Consider the following 18,015-nt stretch of genomic DNA (forward strand, 5'->3'; position numbering starts at 1 on the left):
AAGAAAAAAAGAAAGGGGAAGAGTTGAATTGAGCAGTTTGCTTATCCTCTCCAATTTTACCCATAGAGAAGAGTGAGGGAAGGGACGGAGGCAAACCAAGAACTATTCCCACATAGTAGTGAACATTGCGAGCAGCGAAGAAGCATTTCCTCTCTAAAATCAATATTTGTTCTAGGATTATATTAATGATTATTGTGTAAGAAACCCATTATTGAGTTTTTCATATATTTCTTCTCCACTCACCCTGATTTTAATGGGAATTTTAATTTGACTTTACAAATTATATTTTAATTGTAATGCTCTAAATAAATCTAAATGCTTAGTTTTATAATTTTATGCTTTGACATTTCTAATACTTTAGACACCAATGTTTAGTCCAGGAGTACAGGAAGCAACTTCAGATGCAAATCGCCTACCAGCAGCAGTCCCAAGAAGCAGAGAAGGAAGAGAAACGCCGAGAGTTTGAAGCAGGGATAGCAGCAAACAAGATGTGTTTGGACAAGATCCAGGAGGTCCTGTCCACCCATCAAGTGCTGCCTCAAAACATTCATCCCATGCGCAAGGCATGCCTCAGTGAGCTTCCACCGTAGTTCCGTGAGCATCTATGTATCTTTTCTTGGTCTTTTAATATTTTTAACTACAGTATGCTTGTATGCTTCTTTTAACTCCTGGATAAACTGTTCTTTTTTTCCCTGAGTTTGTGTAATTAATTGAACGTAATTTTCTTCCTTTGAATAAACCTGCGCCGTTTTTGGAGTTCACAGACTTGCAAATCCAAATGCTCTACTTCATCACATGTTGTTATTTTCCTGCCCCCTTTGCCTCCTTTTTTAACTCACTTATGACTAGTTCCATTTGCTGACAACTATCTACCCATATGCCCATTTCTTCTTCCTTCCTTTCTCTTCTCTCTCATATACATAATTCAGTGTTAAGAGAGCGTTTTTGCAGGCAGAGCTGGGATTAACAGCCACTTTCATTAACCCACCTATTTAGTCATTAAACATATATTTTCAGAGTGCCTCCCATGTGCCAGGCACTATTCTAGATCCTGAGACTTCAGCAAAAACAAAATATACCCCTTGCTCTTGTTGAGCTTACATACTCAACAGCCAACAAGTGTTAAGTGCCATAAACTGGAAATGGCAGGTGTGCTGTTTCATTTTATATGTGATGATTAGAAAAGGCCTCTTTGAGCAGCTGATATTTGAAAAGAGGTCTGAATGAACTAGCCATGGATTATCTGCAGGGTAATCATCTAAGGCAGAGGAAAAAGCCAGTGCAAGGTCCCTTGGGAAGAAGCCTGCTGAGTGCATTTGAGGCATAATATTTGTGCTGGAGTAGAGTCAGTAAAAAGAGATTAATCAGAAAGGTAATTTGGGGCCAGATGATGTAAGGCCTTGGAACCATGGTAAAGACTGAGTTTTGCTTCTCTAAAGGGACCTGTTACAGGGTTTTCAAGAGAGGAGCAACACAATATGATATAAGAGGGTTGCTGGCTGCTATGTCTAGAATAGACATCAGGGAGACAGAAACAAGCATGTTAAGTGATTGCAGCCAGGCATGGTGGCTCACACCTGTAATCCCAACAGTCTGGGAGGCCAAGGCGGGTGGATCACTTGAGGTCAGGAGATCGAGACCAGCCTGACAAACATGATGAAACCCTGCCTCTACTAAAAATATAAAAATTAGCCAGGTGTGGTGGCGTGCACCTATAATCCCAGCTACTTGGGAGGCTGAGGCAAGAGAATCACTTGAGCCTGGGAGACGGAGGTTGCAGTGAGCCAAGATTGCGCCACTGCACTCCAGCATGGGTGACAGAGTTAGACTCTGTCTCAAAAAAGAAAAAAATAATGTTAAGTGATTACAATAATCCAGGTAAGAGGTGGTGGTAGTGTGGTAGCCAGCCTCCAAGATGACTCCCCATGATCTTCTCCTGTATTTATGTCCAACCTCTCTGAATCATGGCTGATCTGCAGGACCAATAGAACAGAGTATAACTTCCAAGACGAGGTCATAAAAGACACTGCAGCTCAGTCAGCCACTTATGCTGGTAAGGATAGGATGCTCAAGAAGCCCTTCAAAGAGGCCCATGTGGGGAGGCATTGAAGCCTTCCCCCGAAAGGCAGCACAACATGCCAGCCATGTGCATAAGCAGCCTTGGAAGATCCTCCAGCCCCTGCACCAGTTAGGCATTCAGATGATTACCGCCCTGGCTGATGACTTAACTGCAATTTCATTAGAGATCTAAGCCAGACTGCTCAGTCAAAGTGTTCCTGATTCCCAACCCACAGAAACTGAGAAATAACAGACGTTTGTTGTGGTTTAAGCCACTAAGTTTTGTGGTATATCATTAGGCAGCAATAGAAAACAAGTACGGATTGTATCTTGGGCACTGTGAGAGAGGTCAGATTCTATTTTAAAGGTAGAGCCAACTAGATGTGCTGATGGATGTGTATGTTGAGTGTAGGGCTTGAAAGAAAGTCATAAAATAGAACTCCAAACTTTTGGTCTAAGCAACAAACCAGTAAACTGCCTCTGTGGTGGGAAACACTTGACCTATCTCTCAAGTTGTGAACCTGGAGATGTTAGCTAAATGAAGTCAAAGAAATTAAGAAGTTACTGGGTGATTCTCATCAATAGTCAATTTGGCATTCTACCTCTGCACTGCATTGTGTTTTTAATATATCAAAATATGTTTTGTGTTATACCACTTTTTGTGAAAAAAAAATCTGGAAAGGTCTGAAATTTATATCATTTTCCTACAGTCATTAGACACAATGAAATATTTTAAAACTCTAGGAAACCCTAAAGTAATGAAACCTAGTTACCTTTGTTTAATCCTCTGTTACTCATACTTACTTGATCTTGAAACCCTTCTTAAAAAAATCAAACCGATTAACACCTTTTGGTAAATGCTCATCTTTCTTCTGCATATTCACATGATTCATTACATCATCTCCATGGGATATTCAGAGAAGCTTTCTGCAGGATATTACTTTCTAAATAAAACAGTGCTTTATTTCTAGTAGCTTGGCCAATGTTTTATGTAAAAATTCTAGAGAAATTTATTCTTTTAGACAGTATTTTAAAAGCTATATTGGGGTATAATTTCCATACCATAAAGTCTACCCATTGTGAGTGATTTATAAAGTGATTCTTGGTAAATTTAGAGCTTTGCAATCATCACCACAATCTAGTTTTAGAATGCTTCCATCACCCCCAGAAAGTTTTCTTGTGCATGTTTACACAAAACCCTACTTCTTTACCCGGTGCCAAGCAAACATTGACCTCTCACCTGGATGGATGCTCCTGTGGAGATCTGTACTAACGACAGTGTGTAGCCTGGAGCTACAGATGACCATTGCCCCACTCAACCAGGAGAAGAAGGCACTGCGTTTAATGTTACTATGGGTTGTAAATACCTTCCTCTGTGCCTCGGACATGCACCTGGTTGTATCCATCTAGAAACTCAAGTCTGGGATGCTTAACTTCCGGAGAGATCGGGAATGGGGACATTTGGTCTCTGGCCTCTCCCTTTCTCCTTTAAGACAAATGAAACGGGGAGTAATAGGAGATACCTCATACTTTCAATATAAACCTGAAGGAAAACCATGTCCTAAAAATATTGAGGGCCCATCTAAAACTTTAATTTGGGAAGATTGTGTTAACTCACATGCAGTAGTATTAAAAAATGACTCATATGGTTTAGTAATAGACTGGGCACCAAGGGGCTATTTAGAAAACAATTGCTCCTCTGGCAGAAGGAAATGCCTGGAGGCTACTTATTTTATTTCTTATTGGGAGGACGAGGATCATCATCGTACTTTGCATAGGAGGTTCAGCTCATTCTTTCCCTTAAAATGGGAAGGGCATTACCCCACTTAGACCTCGTATGATATTCCCCATTCTGAGTCCAGAACACCCAGAACTTTGGAAATTGGCTATTGCCATGTCTGGACTGCGAATATGGGAACGGGAAATTTTTCTGTTTGTTTTCCCCACTACCACCCCTTGCATCTGTGATTCTGAACCCCATGATAAATCCCCTTTGAACCCTCTTCCTCTTCCTTTATGGGACTCCAATTGGCATTATGATAATTCTTCTCGACCCAGGTATGCCCCTCTACCTCTTTGGCATCCCTGGGCACCTCGGATTGCTTCTTTATGGTGGAGAACATCGGGCATTGCCACCACCACTCCTCTCCCACAGTATCAACCTAGATTCAAACATTCTGCTTTGTTTACCTCCAACCTGACTATTCCTATACAGAGTTGTGTTAAGCCTCCTTACATGCTGTTAGTGGGAAATATCGAAATTTGGACAAACAATCAAACTGTCCAATGTATTAATTGTCATTTATATACTTGTGTTAACTCCTGTTTTGACTTCAGGAAAAGTATAATGTTGGTTCAAGCTCGAGAAGGAATCTGGATACCGGTAACTTTACCCCGACCTTGGGAATCTTACCCCTCAGTACATTTAATTAATGACGTGTTACAATGAATTCTCAAAAGATCTAAGAGATTTGTTTTCACTTTAATTGCTGTGATCATGGGCATAATTACAGTCATTGCACTGGCCACCACTGCTGGAGTGGCATTACACCAATGTATTCAAACGGCTCATTTTATTAATGATTGGCAAGCCAATTCCACCCAAATGTGGAATTATCAAAAGGGCATTGATAAAAAATTAGCTAATCAAATTAATGATTTAAGACAATCTATTATTTGGCTTGGAGATTGGCTAATGAGTCTCAAACATCGCATGCAAATGCAGTGCGATTGCAACACTTCTGATTTCTGCATTGCCCTGTATTCCTACAATGAGACTGATCATTCATGGGAAATGGTCAAAGGACATCTTCTGGGTAGGGAAGATAATTTATCATTGGACATAACTAAATTAAAGAAACAACGTTTTGAAGCCTCTCAAGCTCATTTATCCGTTGTGCCTGGAGCTGAGGCATTAGATCAGATGGCAGAAAGTCTTTCTGGACTAAACCCGATGACTTGGATTCAGTCTTTTGGGGTTCCACTGTAGTAAATTTTGGAATCATGTTTTTCTGTTTAATCAACTTGTTTTTAGTGTGCTGGACCAGTCAAAGAATCTTGCATCAAAACCGAGAGAATGAACAAGTCTTCATCGCCATGGCACATTTACGTAAAAAGAAAGGGAGAAATGTTATGGCAAGTCAGGGACCCCAAACGGAGGGACTGGCTGGAGCCATGGCAGAGGAACATAAATTGTGAAGATTTCATCTTAATATAGACATTTACCAGTTCTCAAATAATACTTTTATAATTTCTTATGTCTGTATTTACTTTAATCTCTTAATCCTGTTATCTTCGTAAGCTAAGGATGTGCGTCACCTCAGGACCACTGTGATAATTGTGTTAACTGTATAAATTGATTGTAAAACATGTGTATTTGAACAATATGAAATCAGTGCACCTTGAAAAAGAACAGAATAGTAGTGATTTTTATGGAACAAGGGAAGACAAGCATAAGGTCTGACTGCCTGCGGGGTCGGGCAAAAAGAGCTATATTTTTCTTCTTACAGAGAGCCTATAAATGGATGTGCAAGTAGGAAACATATCACTAAATTCTTTTCCTAGCAAGGAATATTAATATTAATACCCTGGGAAAATAATGCATTCCCGGGGGGAGGTCTATAGATGGCCGCTCTGGGAATGTCTGTCTTGTGCAGTTGAAATAAGGACTGAGATAAGCCCTGGTTTCCGGCAGAACCCTCAGGCTTACTAGGGTTGGGAAAACTCAACCCTGGTAAATTTGTGGTCAGAACGGTTCTCTGCTCTCGAACCCTGTTTTCTGTTAAGATGTTTATCAAGACAATGCACTGCTGAACATAGACCCTTATCAGTGGTTCCGTTTTTGCCCTTTGCCCTGTGACCTTTGTTGGACCTTTATCAGTGGTTCTGCTTTTGCCCTTTGCCATGTGATCTTTGTTAGGCCCTTATCAGTGGTTCTGCTTTTCATTCTTTGAAGCATGTGATCTTTGTACCTACTCTCTGTTCTTACACCCCCTCCCCTTTTGAAATCCTTAATAAAAACTTGCTGGTCTGAGACTCAGGTGGGCATCACAGTCCTACCAATATGTGATGTCACACCCAACTGTAAAATTCCTCTTTTCATACTGTCTCTCTTTATTTCTCAGCAGGCCAACACTTACGGAAAACAGAAAGAACCTACTTTAAAATATTGGGGGCGGGTTCCCCCAGTACCAGACCATCATCTCCCTCACCTGTTTTCCACGTCCACCCACAATCCCCTATCAGTCAAATGAATAATGCTTTTCCTGTAACTCTCCATTTATTTTTCATCCTTTGTTTCCAATACAGCAAGCCTGATCAGTCTCCACCCAGATGAATCACGCTCAAATTCTCTTCTGGATGACTGAACTCTCAAAAAGAACACTGCTCAACAATCCAGACTGGTATCATTCAAATTTATAGTGGCTAACAACCCTCATGATAATCAGCAACCCTTTCATTTGTTCTGAGTCAGTACACTTCCCAACTCCCTAAGCCCACTGTTCCAAACCTTAACCACTTCCTTAAACCGCCTGCATCATCAAGCCCCTCCATCTTTATCGTCAGATCTTCTTTTTCATAGTAAAACAGAGGTTATCAGATTAAAGAGATATCAGGTTATCAGGTTTAATAGACAGAAGAATATTCACCTTCCTGTTCCTCCACCTCAAACATACCTAATGGAGTACCAATCTTTATCTCACTCATGTCTATATTTGAGAAACCAGGGTCTCTCCTCTTTTCCTCTCCAAGCCACCATTTCTACCTGTGTCTTAAGTCTGAGACCACAGAAACCTTCAGAGATGCTGTCTTTCTTCTATATCTTTTTACCTCCACTTTAGCTCCTTCTCCCACAAATATAAACAGGTCAATTAATCTTATCCCCCAAATAAAACTATCTGCCCCACCACCAACAAAATGTTCCCTTGGCCCTTCTTCCATTTTTAGCACTTCTCCATTTCTTTCTTCTAGTTTCTCACCAAATGTCTAGAAACTATGTGCATCTATACATATGTGTGCATTTTATATATATAAGCACACAGACAATAAATATAAAATATGTGCATTTTATATATTTATATAATAGAAACAGATGGCAATAGTTTAAGGAATAAATGGAGAAAAAATATATATAATACTATGTGTATGTGTGTGTATGGATATTTATTTATTCCTTAAAACATTGCCATGGTTTCTAATCCAACCTCTAGACCAAAAATACCTTCAGTAAGTCACCTATTTATCTTATCACTGCTAAGTCCAAAGCTCTATCATTAAATTCTCTTCCTAATTGACCCAAGTACAGCATTCAAAACTACTTTCTTTTCCCCCACTGCATACAGAGTATACATTTATTTGTTTAGTCTTTCTCTCTCCTGTAGGAACTAAGTTTTTATGAGGGCAAAGACCTTACCGGCTTGATTCACTGTCTAGAATTGTGTCTGGCATGTTATAAGCGATGAACATTTATTGAATAAATATCACCTACCTCTAGGCAAAAATCGGTTAGTTCAGAGGTGGGAACCACACCCTGAGACAACTTCACTCTCTTCACTGAGAGTTTAAACTTGAGACCAGGAAAGTCAACCCAGTCTCTCTAGGTAATAAAAATTCACCTTCAGTGTAAAAGGAGAATAAAGCAGATAATACACAGAAAGTGAGACAAATAGCATCCTAACAAATTTCAAGCCCTTGGTTTCATTTATCCCAATGTCCCAATGTCCCTGTCACTTCATTCTATCTTTGGTCTCTGAAATATCCTAACATCCTTATAGTAAGTTACCTTTTTAACTTAAACAATTTAGTCTCTTCTTCTGTCAAGAGATTCCTTACTAATATACTATTCTTTATCAAGAGATTCCTTACTAATATACTATTCTTTAGTTGCATAGGTTCAAAAATAAACATCCTAAAGCCAATGTTCAAAAAAAAAAAAAGAGAGTAAAAGTTTACAGTTCCAACTCCCTGAATGAACAATATGTGTAAAATATATTTAACAAAAATGTAGTGTGATATGGAGTCATTTTCTTTATGATTTATAAACTCTCTGCCACACTTAGGTACTATTTACGGGGGGAAAAGCTATTTTCTTGTTCATATCTTCTCTAAAAAAGATTACGTATATATCACCATGGAATATTATGCAGTCATAAAAAAGGATGAGTTCATGTCCTTCACAGGGACATGGATGCAGCTGGAAATGATCATTCTGAGCAAACTAACACAAGGACAGAAAACCAAACACCGCATGTTCTCACTCATAGGTGGGAACTGAACAATGAGAACAGTCGGACATGTGGCGGGGAACATCACACCCCAGGGCCTGTCATGGGGTTGGGGGCAGGGGGATGGACAGCATTAGGAGAAATACCTAATGTAAATGTTGAGTTAATGGGTGCAGCAAACCAACATGGCACATGTATACCTATATAACAAATTTGCACATTGTGCACCTGTACCCTAGAACTTAAAAGTATAATTTTAAAAAATTTAAAATTTTTAAACAAGTTTAAAAAAAAAAAGAATATGCATATATTCATTTTATTCCTAATGCTTTTTTTTTTTTTTTTTTTTTTTTGAGACGGAGTCTCGCTCTGTCACCCAGGCTGTAGCACAGTGGTGCAATCTTGGCTCACTGCAACCTCCGCCTCCCACGTTCAAGCGATCCTCCTACCTCAGCCTCTCAAGTAGCTTGGATTACAAACATGCGCCACCACACCGGGCTAATTTTTGTATTTTTAGAGTAGAGATGAGGTTTCACCATGTTGCCCAGGCTGATCTCGAACTTCTGACCTCAAGTGATCCGCCCACCTCGGCCACCCAAATTGGTGGGATTACCAGCGTGAGCCACCACACCTCCCCGAATGCTATTTTTTTGAAATGAAGTTTGGTACTAATTTTACCTCATGCTAATTTTCCTTTGACAGTAGGAAAAGTAAACTATTAACAGAGAGTAGTTGAAAAGTAAACCATTAACCGAGAGTAGTTGAAGAACCCAGTTACAACCACGCATAACAACTTTAAGGCAGGAGGACAAACTAAAATGTCTCCTACATTGGCATTTAGAAACAGTAAAGTTGTATCTTGGAAAACATAAATTAAATAATGAGCAATATTACATTTCATGGGTCATGGTACTTACCAAACAAACGCTGATGGAACAGAAATTTGCCAGCTATTAGTCCTGTGAGAATGGCAAGTAGCCATAGAAGCACCTTCAAAATCCTCCAGCCAACTCCTCTAGGGTATTTATTTGTAACAAATGAAAAACAGTTTCCAACAACAATAACATTGGCTTCTGTTTGGCTATGAGAAACTGGGTCCTCCGCAAATATTAAGAAGTTAAAGAAGATCACCAAGTAAGCCACAATCATGCGAGACCAGGGATGCTGGAAATAATAACGAAAGTCTTTACCCATTCTTCAAAACTCCCAGTTCGTACTTTACCTGTGTAAGAAAAGATAGATAGGGTTAGAGCAGGAAAACAAGTAGTCTCTTCCTTCTTTTTATCAGTTCAGGTTTATAACAGTTTCATAAAAAGGTATTTGGAAAAGATTATACCTGTTCCTACTTATGGCTCCAAGACAAGTCTGAGAATGAGGAAAGCAAATATTGCCCCTTCCCTAACATCTAATCATACCTCTGATCATTTGGAGACTTGGGAAAGAAAAACAATGGAAGAGTAAGGAGAAACAAGGGGATGTGAGAGGGCAGAACACTGTCCAAAATTGGGATGGTGACCAAGATGACATGTAGAGGTCCTCCCAGGGGGAAACGCAGAGGTGGCACAACCACAGCTCATTGCAGCCTCCATCTCCTGGGCTCAAGTGATCCTCCCACCTCAGCCTCTCCAGTAGCTGTGACCACACGCATGTGCCACCACACCTGGTTAACTTTTGTATTTTCTGTAGAGACAGGGTTTCACCATGTTGGTCTTGAACTTCTGGTCTCAAATGATCTGCCCACCTAAAGTTCCCAAAGTGCTGGGACTACAGGTGTGAGCCACCATACTTGGCCTCCTGTTTTTGATTATTACAAAATCAAAACAATATAGAGGTAAAATGAGCATATATTAACGAAAGTTAAACAATATTCTCTCCTCTGTCCAAATCCCTCTCCTCAGAGTTACGACTGCTTAAGAATTTGGTGTAATTACTTTCAGATCTTCTTCTAAACACTGACAAATGTATATACATGAATAAACTTTTATTAAAATGTTCACAGTCTAGTTATCAGATAATTTCAATAGAGAGTAAGTTCTATGAAATAGCTAAGTCTACAGCAGAGTAGTAGCCCACAGAAAGGACTGGGCAATCCTTTGCACTGGCTGAATGAGAAGAGGAAGATTTCACAAAAGATATCCCCACGTTTAAGGTTGGAGGATTAGCATAATTTTTTTTACTAGTGAAGAAGGGACGGATACAAGGCAAGCCACTCTAGGCAGTGGCTACGGCACATCCAAAGGCACAGGGCACTGCAAAATATGTAATATGCCTACAGTAGTGGGTTCTAACCTGAATATGTGCACTGGAAGTACATAGCTATCTTAAAATGAAAATGTTCAAGCCCACCTCCAAAGTCTTGCTCAGCTCCTCCCTCTTCCCTATTTGGGAACTAGCCTGCCCATAGAGAACACAAGCTGTAACTTCCACATGAAGAGATCTGTCTGGGTCCACCAGGGCTTATAAGTGGATGATTATGTCTATGTAATTCTGGGGTTTGGCGTTCGTGAGCCCATTTGGCTCTCAGACTAAACTGTGTCTGTTTTTCAGCAACAACACTGATTAAATCTTAGATATCAAAATAATACAGACAAAAATTTGACAGCCATCTGCCAATTCATTTTTCTTCTCTCCCAATTTGTTTAGAATTCAGAAAGGGAAGAGGGAGAAGAGGGTCCTTTACAAAGTCTACAGCAGTTTACATGCCAGGCTCTGTGCTGGATGTCTGTATGTATCATTGTGTCATTTTTGTCATAACAACCCCCTGAAATACTGTTATGATCATTCCTGCCACTTCATTTTACAGGGTGGAAATTGGGGCTGACACAGATTTTCTGACTTGCCCAAAGTCACCTAGCAGGAGAGCTCTGATCTGAGCCTCTGAGGCCGACCCCAGGTGCTGATCACTATTCTCTGCAGACAGCCAGATCAACTCCTTGCACTTTCCTTGCCTAGAGAACAGGCCTAGGTCCCAGTCCCAGGGATGCCATCCCTTGAACGTCTTCTGGAGACATGTTCTCCTCCAGACACAAATATAATAACTCTGTAATATCTACTTCTAATGCATAAAAAAAATTTGTGTGTGTGTGGGCATGTGTGTGTGTGTGAGAGAAAGAATCCTTTATAAACTCTGAACACTTGGTGGGGGGAGTATCCATTGATAAATACTCTCACTTTATACATGACTGAAATCATAAAGACCATGCCACAAGCCTGAAGTAAGTCAATGGAAGATCTGAGATAGTCTCCAATGCTCCCAAGTCCCAATCCAATATTCTGGGCTGATGAATGCCAATTCAATCCACAATCTTAGTTAATGAGGACTTGTCATGACTATTTTACAAAAGCAATATAAACAGGGAAAGGATTGGCAACAGAATTCAGCCAAGCAAACAGTCACTGTGCCTTGGATTCATAAGCCTTCTAAGCAATTTTAAGTCCCTTGTTATCTCTGTGAACACTCTGAAATCTATCCCCAGGGGCTGTAGCTTGGATCGCCTAGGAATGGTGACTATCTCAAGAGTCTTGTTTTGTTTTGTATTTTCAATGTGAGGCTCATCACCTGCTATAGCAGCAGAAACTTAAACGTGTGACTCTCACACCAAAGACAGCAGAGCAAGTAGTGAAGAACAAAAATGAACTTTTATGCGTTTTCATGATATTTAATGTGTAAGAATGCCAGAATAGGTTGGTTTTCAACTCAATGTCACACAACACTTTTGGAAGTGTCCAAAGACCACCACTACAAGAAAAATTCATCACTGGTCACCAGTGAGTCATAAAAAAGAAATAGTTCCCATATGCCCATCAGAACTAGAAAGGAGTATTATTTAAGAAGCTGTTATTACAGGTTGCTGTCACTGCTTTTGCCAGTGAAGAATTCTACCACCACCTCCCCTCCCATCGTGAACACACACAATTACGGCAGTAGGAATTAGAAATACTACTGAAATAGCATTATTGTCATTCCTATCACTTCATTTTACAGAGAGGAAATTGAGGCTCACATGGACTTTATAACTGGTCCAAAGTCACCTCTCAGAAGAGCTGTGATCTGAGCCTCTGAGGCTGACTCCAGGGCCTTATCACCATTTCCTGCAGACGGCCAGATCAACTCCAATACATACAATCTTGATTCTTTTTTAAAATACATGCATTTTGGAGGCTAGCACATACTTATTTTCTCGTTTTTAACTTGAGAATCTTGCTTCGTGGGCTATGTGATGTCCACATGCTCAAGTTAAACTAGAACATTCAAAAAATTTCAGAGACAGCTGTTTCTCTGCAGCATTTATATTATTTAGGGAAAGAGGACTATAGCATTGAGCAATAATCCTGCACTAGTACATGATTTTATTTAATTACCGCAGTAATGCCATGAATGCTATTATCACTGCCACATTACAGGGAAGAAAACAAAGGCTCAGAGCAGTTGCTGCCTGTTTAATTTACATAGCAAGTGGAAACATCAGGGTTTGAATCCAGACCGACACCTAGCCCTTAATCTTTCTAATATACCACAAAGCTGGAAGTGTTTCTTCCAGTAAGATATTTCCCATCACGGTTACAGCTTATTCTGTATTTCCACTAACAGTTTCAACTAGCAGAACAAAACAGGACCCCATTATTGATCATTTAAGCTGGCTGAAATTTATTCTTGCCTCATAATTCTGAAGTTGAAGTGATATCTTCTAGAGGGTCCCAAATTTCAAACTCTTACATAATAATTTGAATTAAACCTCTGCTTATCCTCACTTCATGACTTCGTACACAGGCTGCAAATGTTTGCCTAGTCATCTCAGCCCTACTTTCTAGTTCCTTAGGTACCCCAACATTATCCAGAGAACCAAAGCTGTTTTTACCTCTGTAGTGCACATAAAACATCTTTACAATCAGTAAGATCATTTGGTGTATCTACTGTTAATTTAAATGCAGGCTTGAGGCTGTTCAAATGGACTATGTTATACAGGGCACATAGTCTGCAAAACCTTTCCATTTTTAAATTCATTTCTATAACCACAGATGAGAATGAGCTTTTATCTTAGCTCCTGGCTCATTATAGTGAAATTATCTGTGTATGTGTTTGTCTCCCTCACTTGATCATAAGCTCCTCAGAGAAGTGGCTATTTACTGCCAGGGCACAGCACAATACTGGGCTCATACTGGGTGATCAGTAGGTATCTATTGGATGAGCTGAGTGGTACACTCACAAAGAGAAGCTCCCTCATTATTTAGGTGAGATGAGAAGTGGGTGGAGCAATCTGCCATTCAACTTCCGCTAAGGCAAAGTGAAGAGGAGCAGTGGAGACCAAGGACTACATTGATGACCTGGCCAGTAACAATACTAATGCATCCCCACTAAACTCCCTCTCATTTCAGCACGAGGTGTTAAATTAATATTTCTAAGGCTAACATTTATTGAGCACATACTATACAGCAGACACTATGCTGATGAGCTTTACCAGCATCTCTTAAATTTCATAGCAAACCAATGAAGAAAATACTATTTTCCCCATTTCACAAATATTGAAACTGAGACTTAGAGTTCAGTACCTTGTAAAAAAAATAACAAAATTTATATCAGAGCCACAATTTAAACCCAAGCCACCTGGCTTCAACACTCCATGCAATGCCTCCCACACACAAGGACACAAATTCTAAAATCTTACCCTTTACATTAGTTAGAAAGTTTCTGATAATAAAGCCAAGTGATATAAAAAAAAAAATTCACAGTACTTCTATTTTGTGCAAAGGCACAGAAGAAACTGCCTGGGACTGATGTAGAGATGTATCAGTAGTTGTGTGTGGCTGGAACACTGGGTGCTTGGCATTATCCTGTGAGAGTTAAGGATAATTTGGAGCCAATCCAACAAAGATTATCCAAAAGTGTTGGTCTGTATTTTACTGAAAATAGAGAATTATCAAAGGTTTCAGAGCGGAAGACTGAGACAATCTTGCATATAAAAGGGATGATATACAGATTTGTTAACTCCATAACAACATTCATTCATTCATTTGTTCAATATTTACCACTTGCCTATTTTTTGCCAGGCACAGGCCTATGTGCTAGGGTAACTAACAGACAAAGACCTGTTGCTTGCATCTGATAGTTTCTTTGAGGGAAACAGATATTAAACAGATAAAAATTAAACACAGTATTCAAGAAAGTTCACAGAGAAAATTAAAGCAAGGAAAAGTTAACAGGGAGTGTCAGGTGTGAGGGAAGTTGAAGACTTCATTATAAGGCGACATCAGAAGACAGGCACGAAAGAAGGGAGAGAAGTCAGCAGCTATCTGGGAAAATTGTGATTCAGATAGAGGGAACAAAAGTTGGAAAGGCTATTGTTGGGTGCAGGTTTAGAGCAAATTAAGGATCTTCAAGGAGGGCAGTATGACTGGATGGGGAGCAGGTGCAGGGGAGTATGAAAGAGATGAGGTACAGGAGGTAGCATCTGATCATTAGCAGGTCTTGAAGCCCTCCTATGTGGGCTTTCACCCTGAGTGAGATAGGAAGCAGAGGAGGGACACAATCTGACTTATATGTCAGAAGGGCCTGTCTGTTTCCTGATTGAAAATATTTTATAAGAAAGGAGGGCAAGGAACAGAAGCAGGGAAGCTACTGAGGAAGCCGTTGCCAAAGAGATGCAGCAACTTGGACCAAGCAGAGAGAAATTAAGGCAGTTTAAACAACTCTGGTTCTGGACACATCAAAGATAACTACTAAGATTTACTAATACATTGGATGTAGACGTGATCTAGGCAAAATCCATAATGGAACTACCATTTCCTGAGATGGAAAATGCATTTCCTGAGATGAAGAGGGTTGCAGTAGATGTAGACAGCAAACTTGTAATTAACACTTTCTAGTGCTTTTAGGGGTTGGGCTCTTGGAAAGCACTTTCCATGTATTCTCTCAATTATTCCTGATACCAGCCATTTGAATTTACCAGCGAAGAAACAGAAATTCAGAGGGGTTATGATCTGTCCAGGTTCATAAAGCTACCAGCTGACAGAAACAGGTACGACTACCTCTATATAACCCCAAAGTTATTACTCTTAGTTACCATTGTGTGAAGTATAAAATACAGAATAAAATTTCAATGGGAACAAAGTAAGAGTTAAGTACTAAGTGATGACTTGCACCTAGTAGGCCTTCAATACATATTTGCTGATGGATGAATAAATGAATAAACAGATGTATGGATAACAGAAAACAGACCAGCCTGGGTGAGGGAAAAAAAAAAAAAACTAGAAGACTCCATTCCAGAGAGAGTACAGTCTGGATAATACACATCCAAATCTGCAAAAGGAGAAATGGCAGAAAGGTGAAAAACCAAATATATGGAACGTCCTCAAAGAGCTACAAACTTTCAAAAGCAATCTCAGGTGGCACAACATCATTTCTGTTTTTGTCTGCTGGTGGTATGGGGATGTGGGGGTGGGGAAAGGCAGAGCCCACAAGGAGTATGAAAAGTCTTATACTTACTTTCCAACCTACCTGGTCTCACACACACATATGTACACACGCACACAGACCAGTCCTGAGGTAATGACAGGTCTTAGTATATTATCTTCAATTGTTAGATAAAAAGGCAAGAAAAGATTATATATACCATTTTACATAATGCAAGTGCCTAATACAGGTTTAAAAAAAAAAACACAAATAGCAATAATAACAGAAATAAAGTTAGAACTTCTTACTTTTAGTCTAATACAAAAGACCACGGGGCTTTTAAATAAACAGCAACCTTTTAAGTCAATCAATAAAACCACCATAAGTGGTTCTGATAGATTCCAGGACAGTATTTGTGGTACCTTAGCCAATTTAGAGGTTTACATCTATAAATCACTTCCTAGACTTTCTCTTCACATTGTTTCAACCTTTAAGTGATTTTTCTTCCCTTGTTCCTATCCTGCAGTCCTTGGGTAAACAAATTGCTTAATCAATGCAAGTTTTAAAACAGCAACTCCAAAAGCAAAATAGGTCTACTGGTCCTCTGAACAGAGACAACTTTCCATTGAAATGGCAAAATATTTACGAGCCCTAGCACATTATAAAGTTAAAAAATAATCACTACTATATCCTTTAAAAATGTTTAGACCTCCTCTTCAGTGATTTGTTTGTAATAAAGAATTGCCAGCGGGGCGCAGTGGCTCACACCTGTAATCACCGCATTTGGGGAGGCCAAGGTGGGCCGATCACAAGGTCAGGAGTTCGAGACCAGGCTGACCAACATGGTGAAACCCCACCTCTACTAAAAATACAAATATTAGCCAGGCGTGGTGGCGTACGCCTGTAATCCCAGCTACTCAGGAGGCTGAGGCAGGAGAACCCCTTGACCAGGGACGGCGAGGTTGCAGTGAGGTGAGATCACCGCACTGCACTCCAGCCTGGGCGACAGAGCCGGACTCCATGAAAGACAGAAAAGGAAAGAGAAGAAATTGCCATGGCCATATTCCAAACACAATGCCAAAGAAAAAAACATTTAATGAATTAAATAGAATTCATGTAAAAAGTGTATTTTTTAAAGACAGCTTAAAGCAGCATGGATAAAACCGACAAGAGCCAGTTTCTCATCACAGGGATGAGAGGGAGGGTGGAATAGGAGGGACAAATGCCTGAGACAAAATGTCAAAATCCATAATTACTTTTAAACCACGAAGACTGGGGGGATAAAAGAAAGTATATCCATGGTCAAATGTCAATACTTTACAACAAAAAAATGAGGTTTACAGGGATTCAACTACTTTTATATTCAATAAATTGGAAGACCTCGTTTCTGAAGCCAAAACAAAAACCCTGTAGCTTCCTAGAAGTCCTTCCTTGGATTTCAGACCATACATCATTTATAATTAGGGGGCAATACATATCCTTATATTCAACATACTTTTCCTCATGTTTTTTTCCTTTTTGGGTCCTGATAAGCATGTGATGTTTACTCCCCTCTCTCTCTCTCTCACACACACCCACACACACACACACACTTCATTGTTTCACAGACGGTAGAAAGCACTTGTGGGCCTGTGGCATTTTCAAAAATAGGAATAAAAACATAGTTTTATTTAGTCACGATGAAGTTAGCAAACACCCAAACACCCAAGTCTTTGTTTTTTTCCCCAAGAACAACACCTACGAACTGCAACCTGTTAATTTAATTAAGAAAAATAGGGCTTTTACTCAGTTCCTAGGCTAGGAATCGCTGAAGCAAGGAAAGTTCAAGGTCTGCTCTCCCACCGTATCTCGGCACCCTGGAGCCGGGAGTTTGAGGGCTCCCACCAAGAGCCTTTCGCCCAAGAGTCTCCACTGCCCTTAGTTAGAGGGCTGGCGCGTCCCCCCCGCTCCTTGACACTTCACCCTGCCTCTTTGGCTGCCATCCCCAGGAAGGCAGGAGCACAGGCGCCGGGGAATTTGGGGGCCGGGCCAGGGTTCCGCGGCTGCTTCCGCACTCGCGGGCAGGGACGAGGAGGCAGCCGGGCTGCGAGCGGCAAGGCCGGGAGGGCTCCGCTGAGGCTGGACCGAGCGGCGGGGGAGGCTCGCCCAACGCCCGGGCCCACGTACTCACCCGAAGGGTCGCGCGGAGCGCGGGGCGACTACACACGGGAGTCGCGGTCAAGCACAGCCCTCGGCGCGCCGGCGGCCTCGCTCGGAAGCGCGGCGAGACGGGCCGGCGGCGTCGCTGCCGCCGCTGCTGTCACGAAGCTATAAATACCGGTCGGCCCACACCCGCCGCCGCCT

General features: G+C 40.7%; 1 protein-coding gene across 7 annotated transcripts in view; it reads right to left on the bottom strand.

Moving 5' to 3' along the window:
• The window catches only part of TMEM117 (transmembrane protein 117), a 556,913-nt gene extending 538,898 nt beyond the window's left edge, over nt 1-18,015 (bottom strand). For 4 of the 7 annotated variants that reach the window (XM_017888972.1, XM_017888960.1, XM_017888964.1 and 1 more), the window contains exons 1-2: nt 17,843-18,015; nt 9,200-9,504 (exon numbers count right to left, since the gene is read on the bottom strand). In XM_017888972.1, the coding sequence (XP_017744461.1) occupies nt 9,200-9,264 (65 nt within the window). In that variant the 5' untranslated portion in view covers nt 9,265-9,504; nt 17,843-18,015. Of the gene's footprint in view, nt 1-9,199; nt 9,505-17,457; nt 17,610-17,634; nt 17,667-17,842 lie in introns of those variants that run through there. The other 3 variants (XM_017888963.1, XM_017888962.1, XM_017888961.1) reach the window with 3 other exon arrangements.

This window comes from Rhinopithecus bieti, unplaced genomic scaffold (genome assembly GCF_001698545.2).
Source record: "Rhinopithecus bieti isolate Rb0 unplaced genomic scaffold, ASM169854v2 scaffold_17829, whole genome shotgun sequence".
In the NCBI taxonomy this organism is placed as follows: Eukaryota; Metazoa; Chordata; class Mammalia; order Primates; family Cercopithecidae; genus Rhinopithecus; species Rhinopithecus bieti.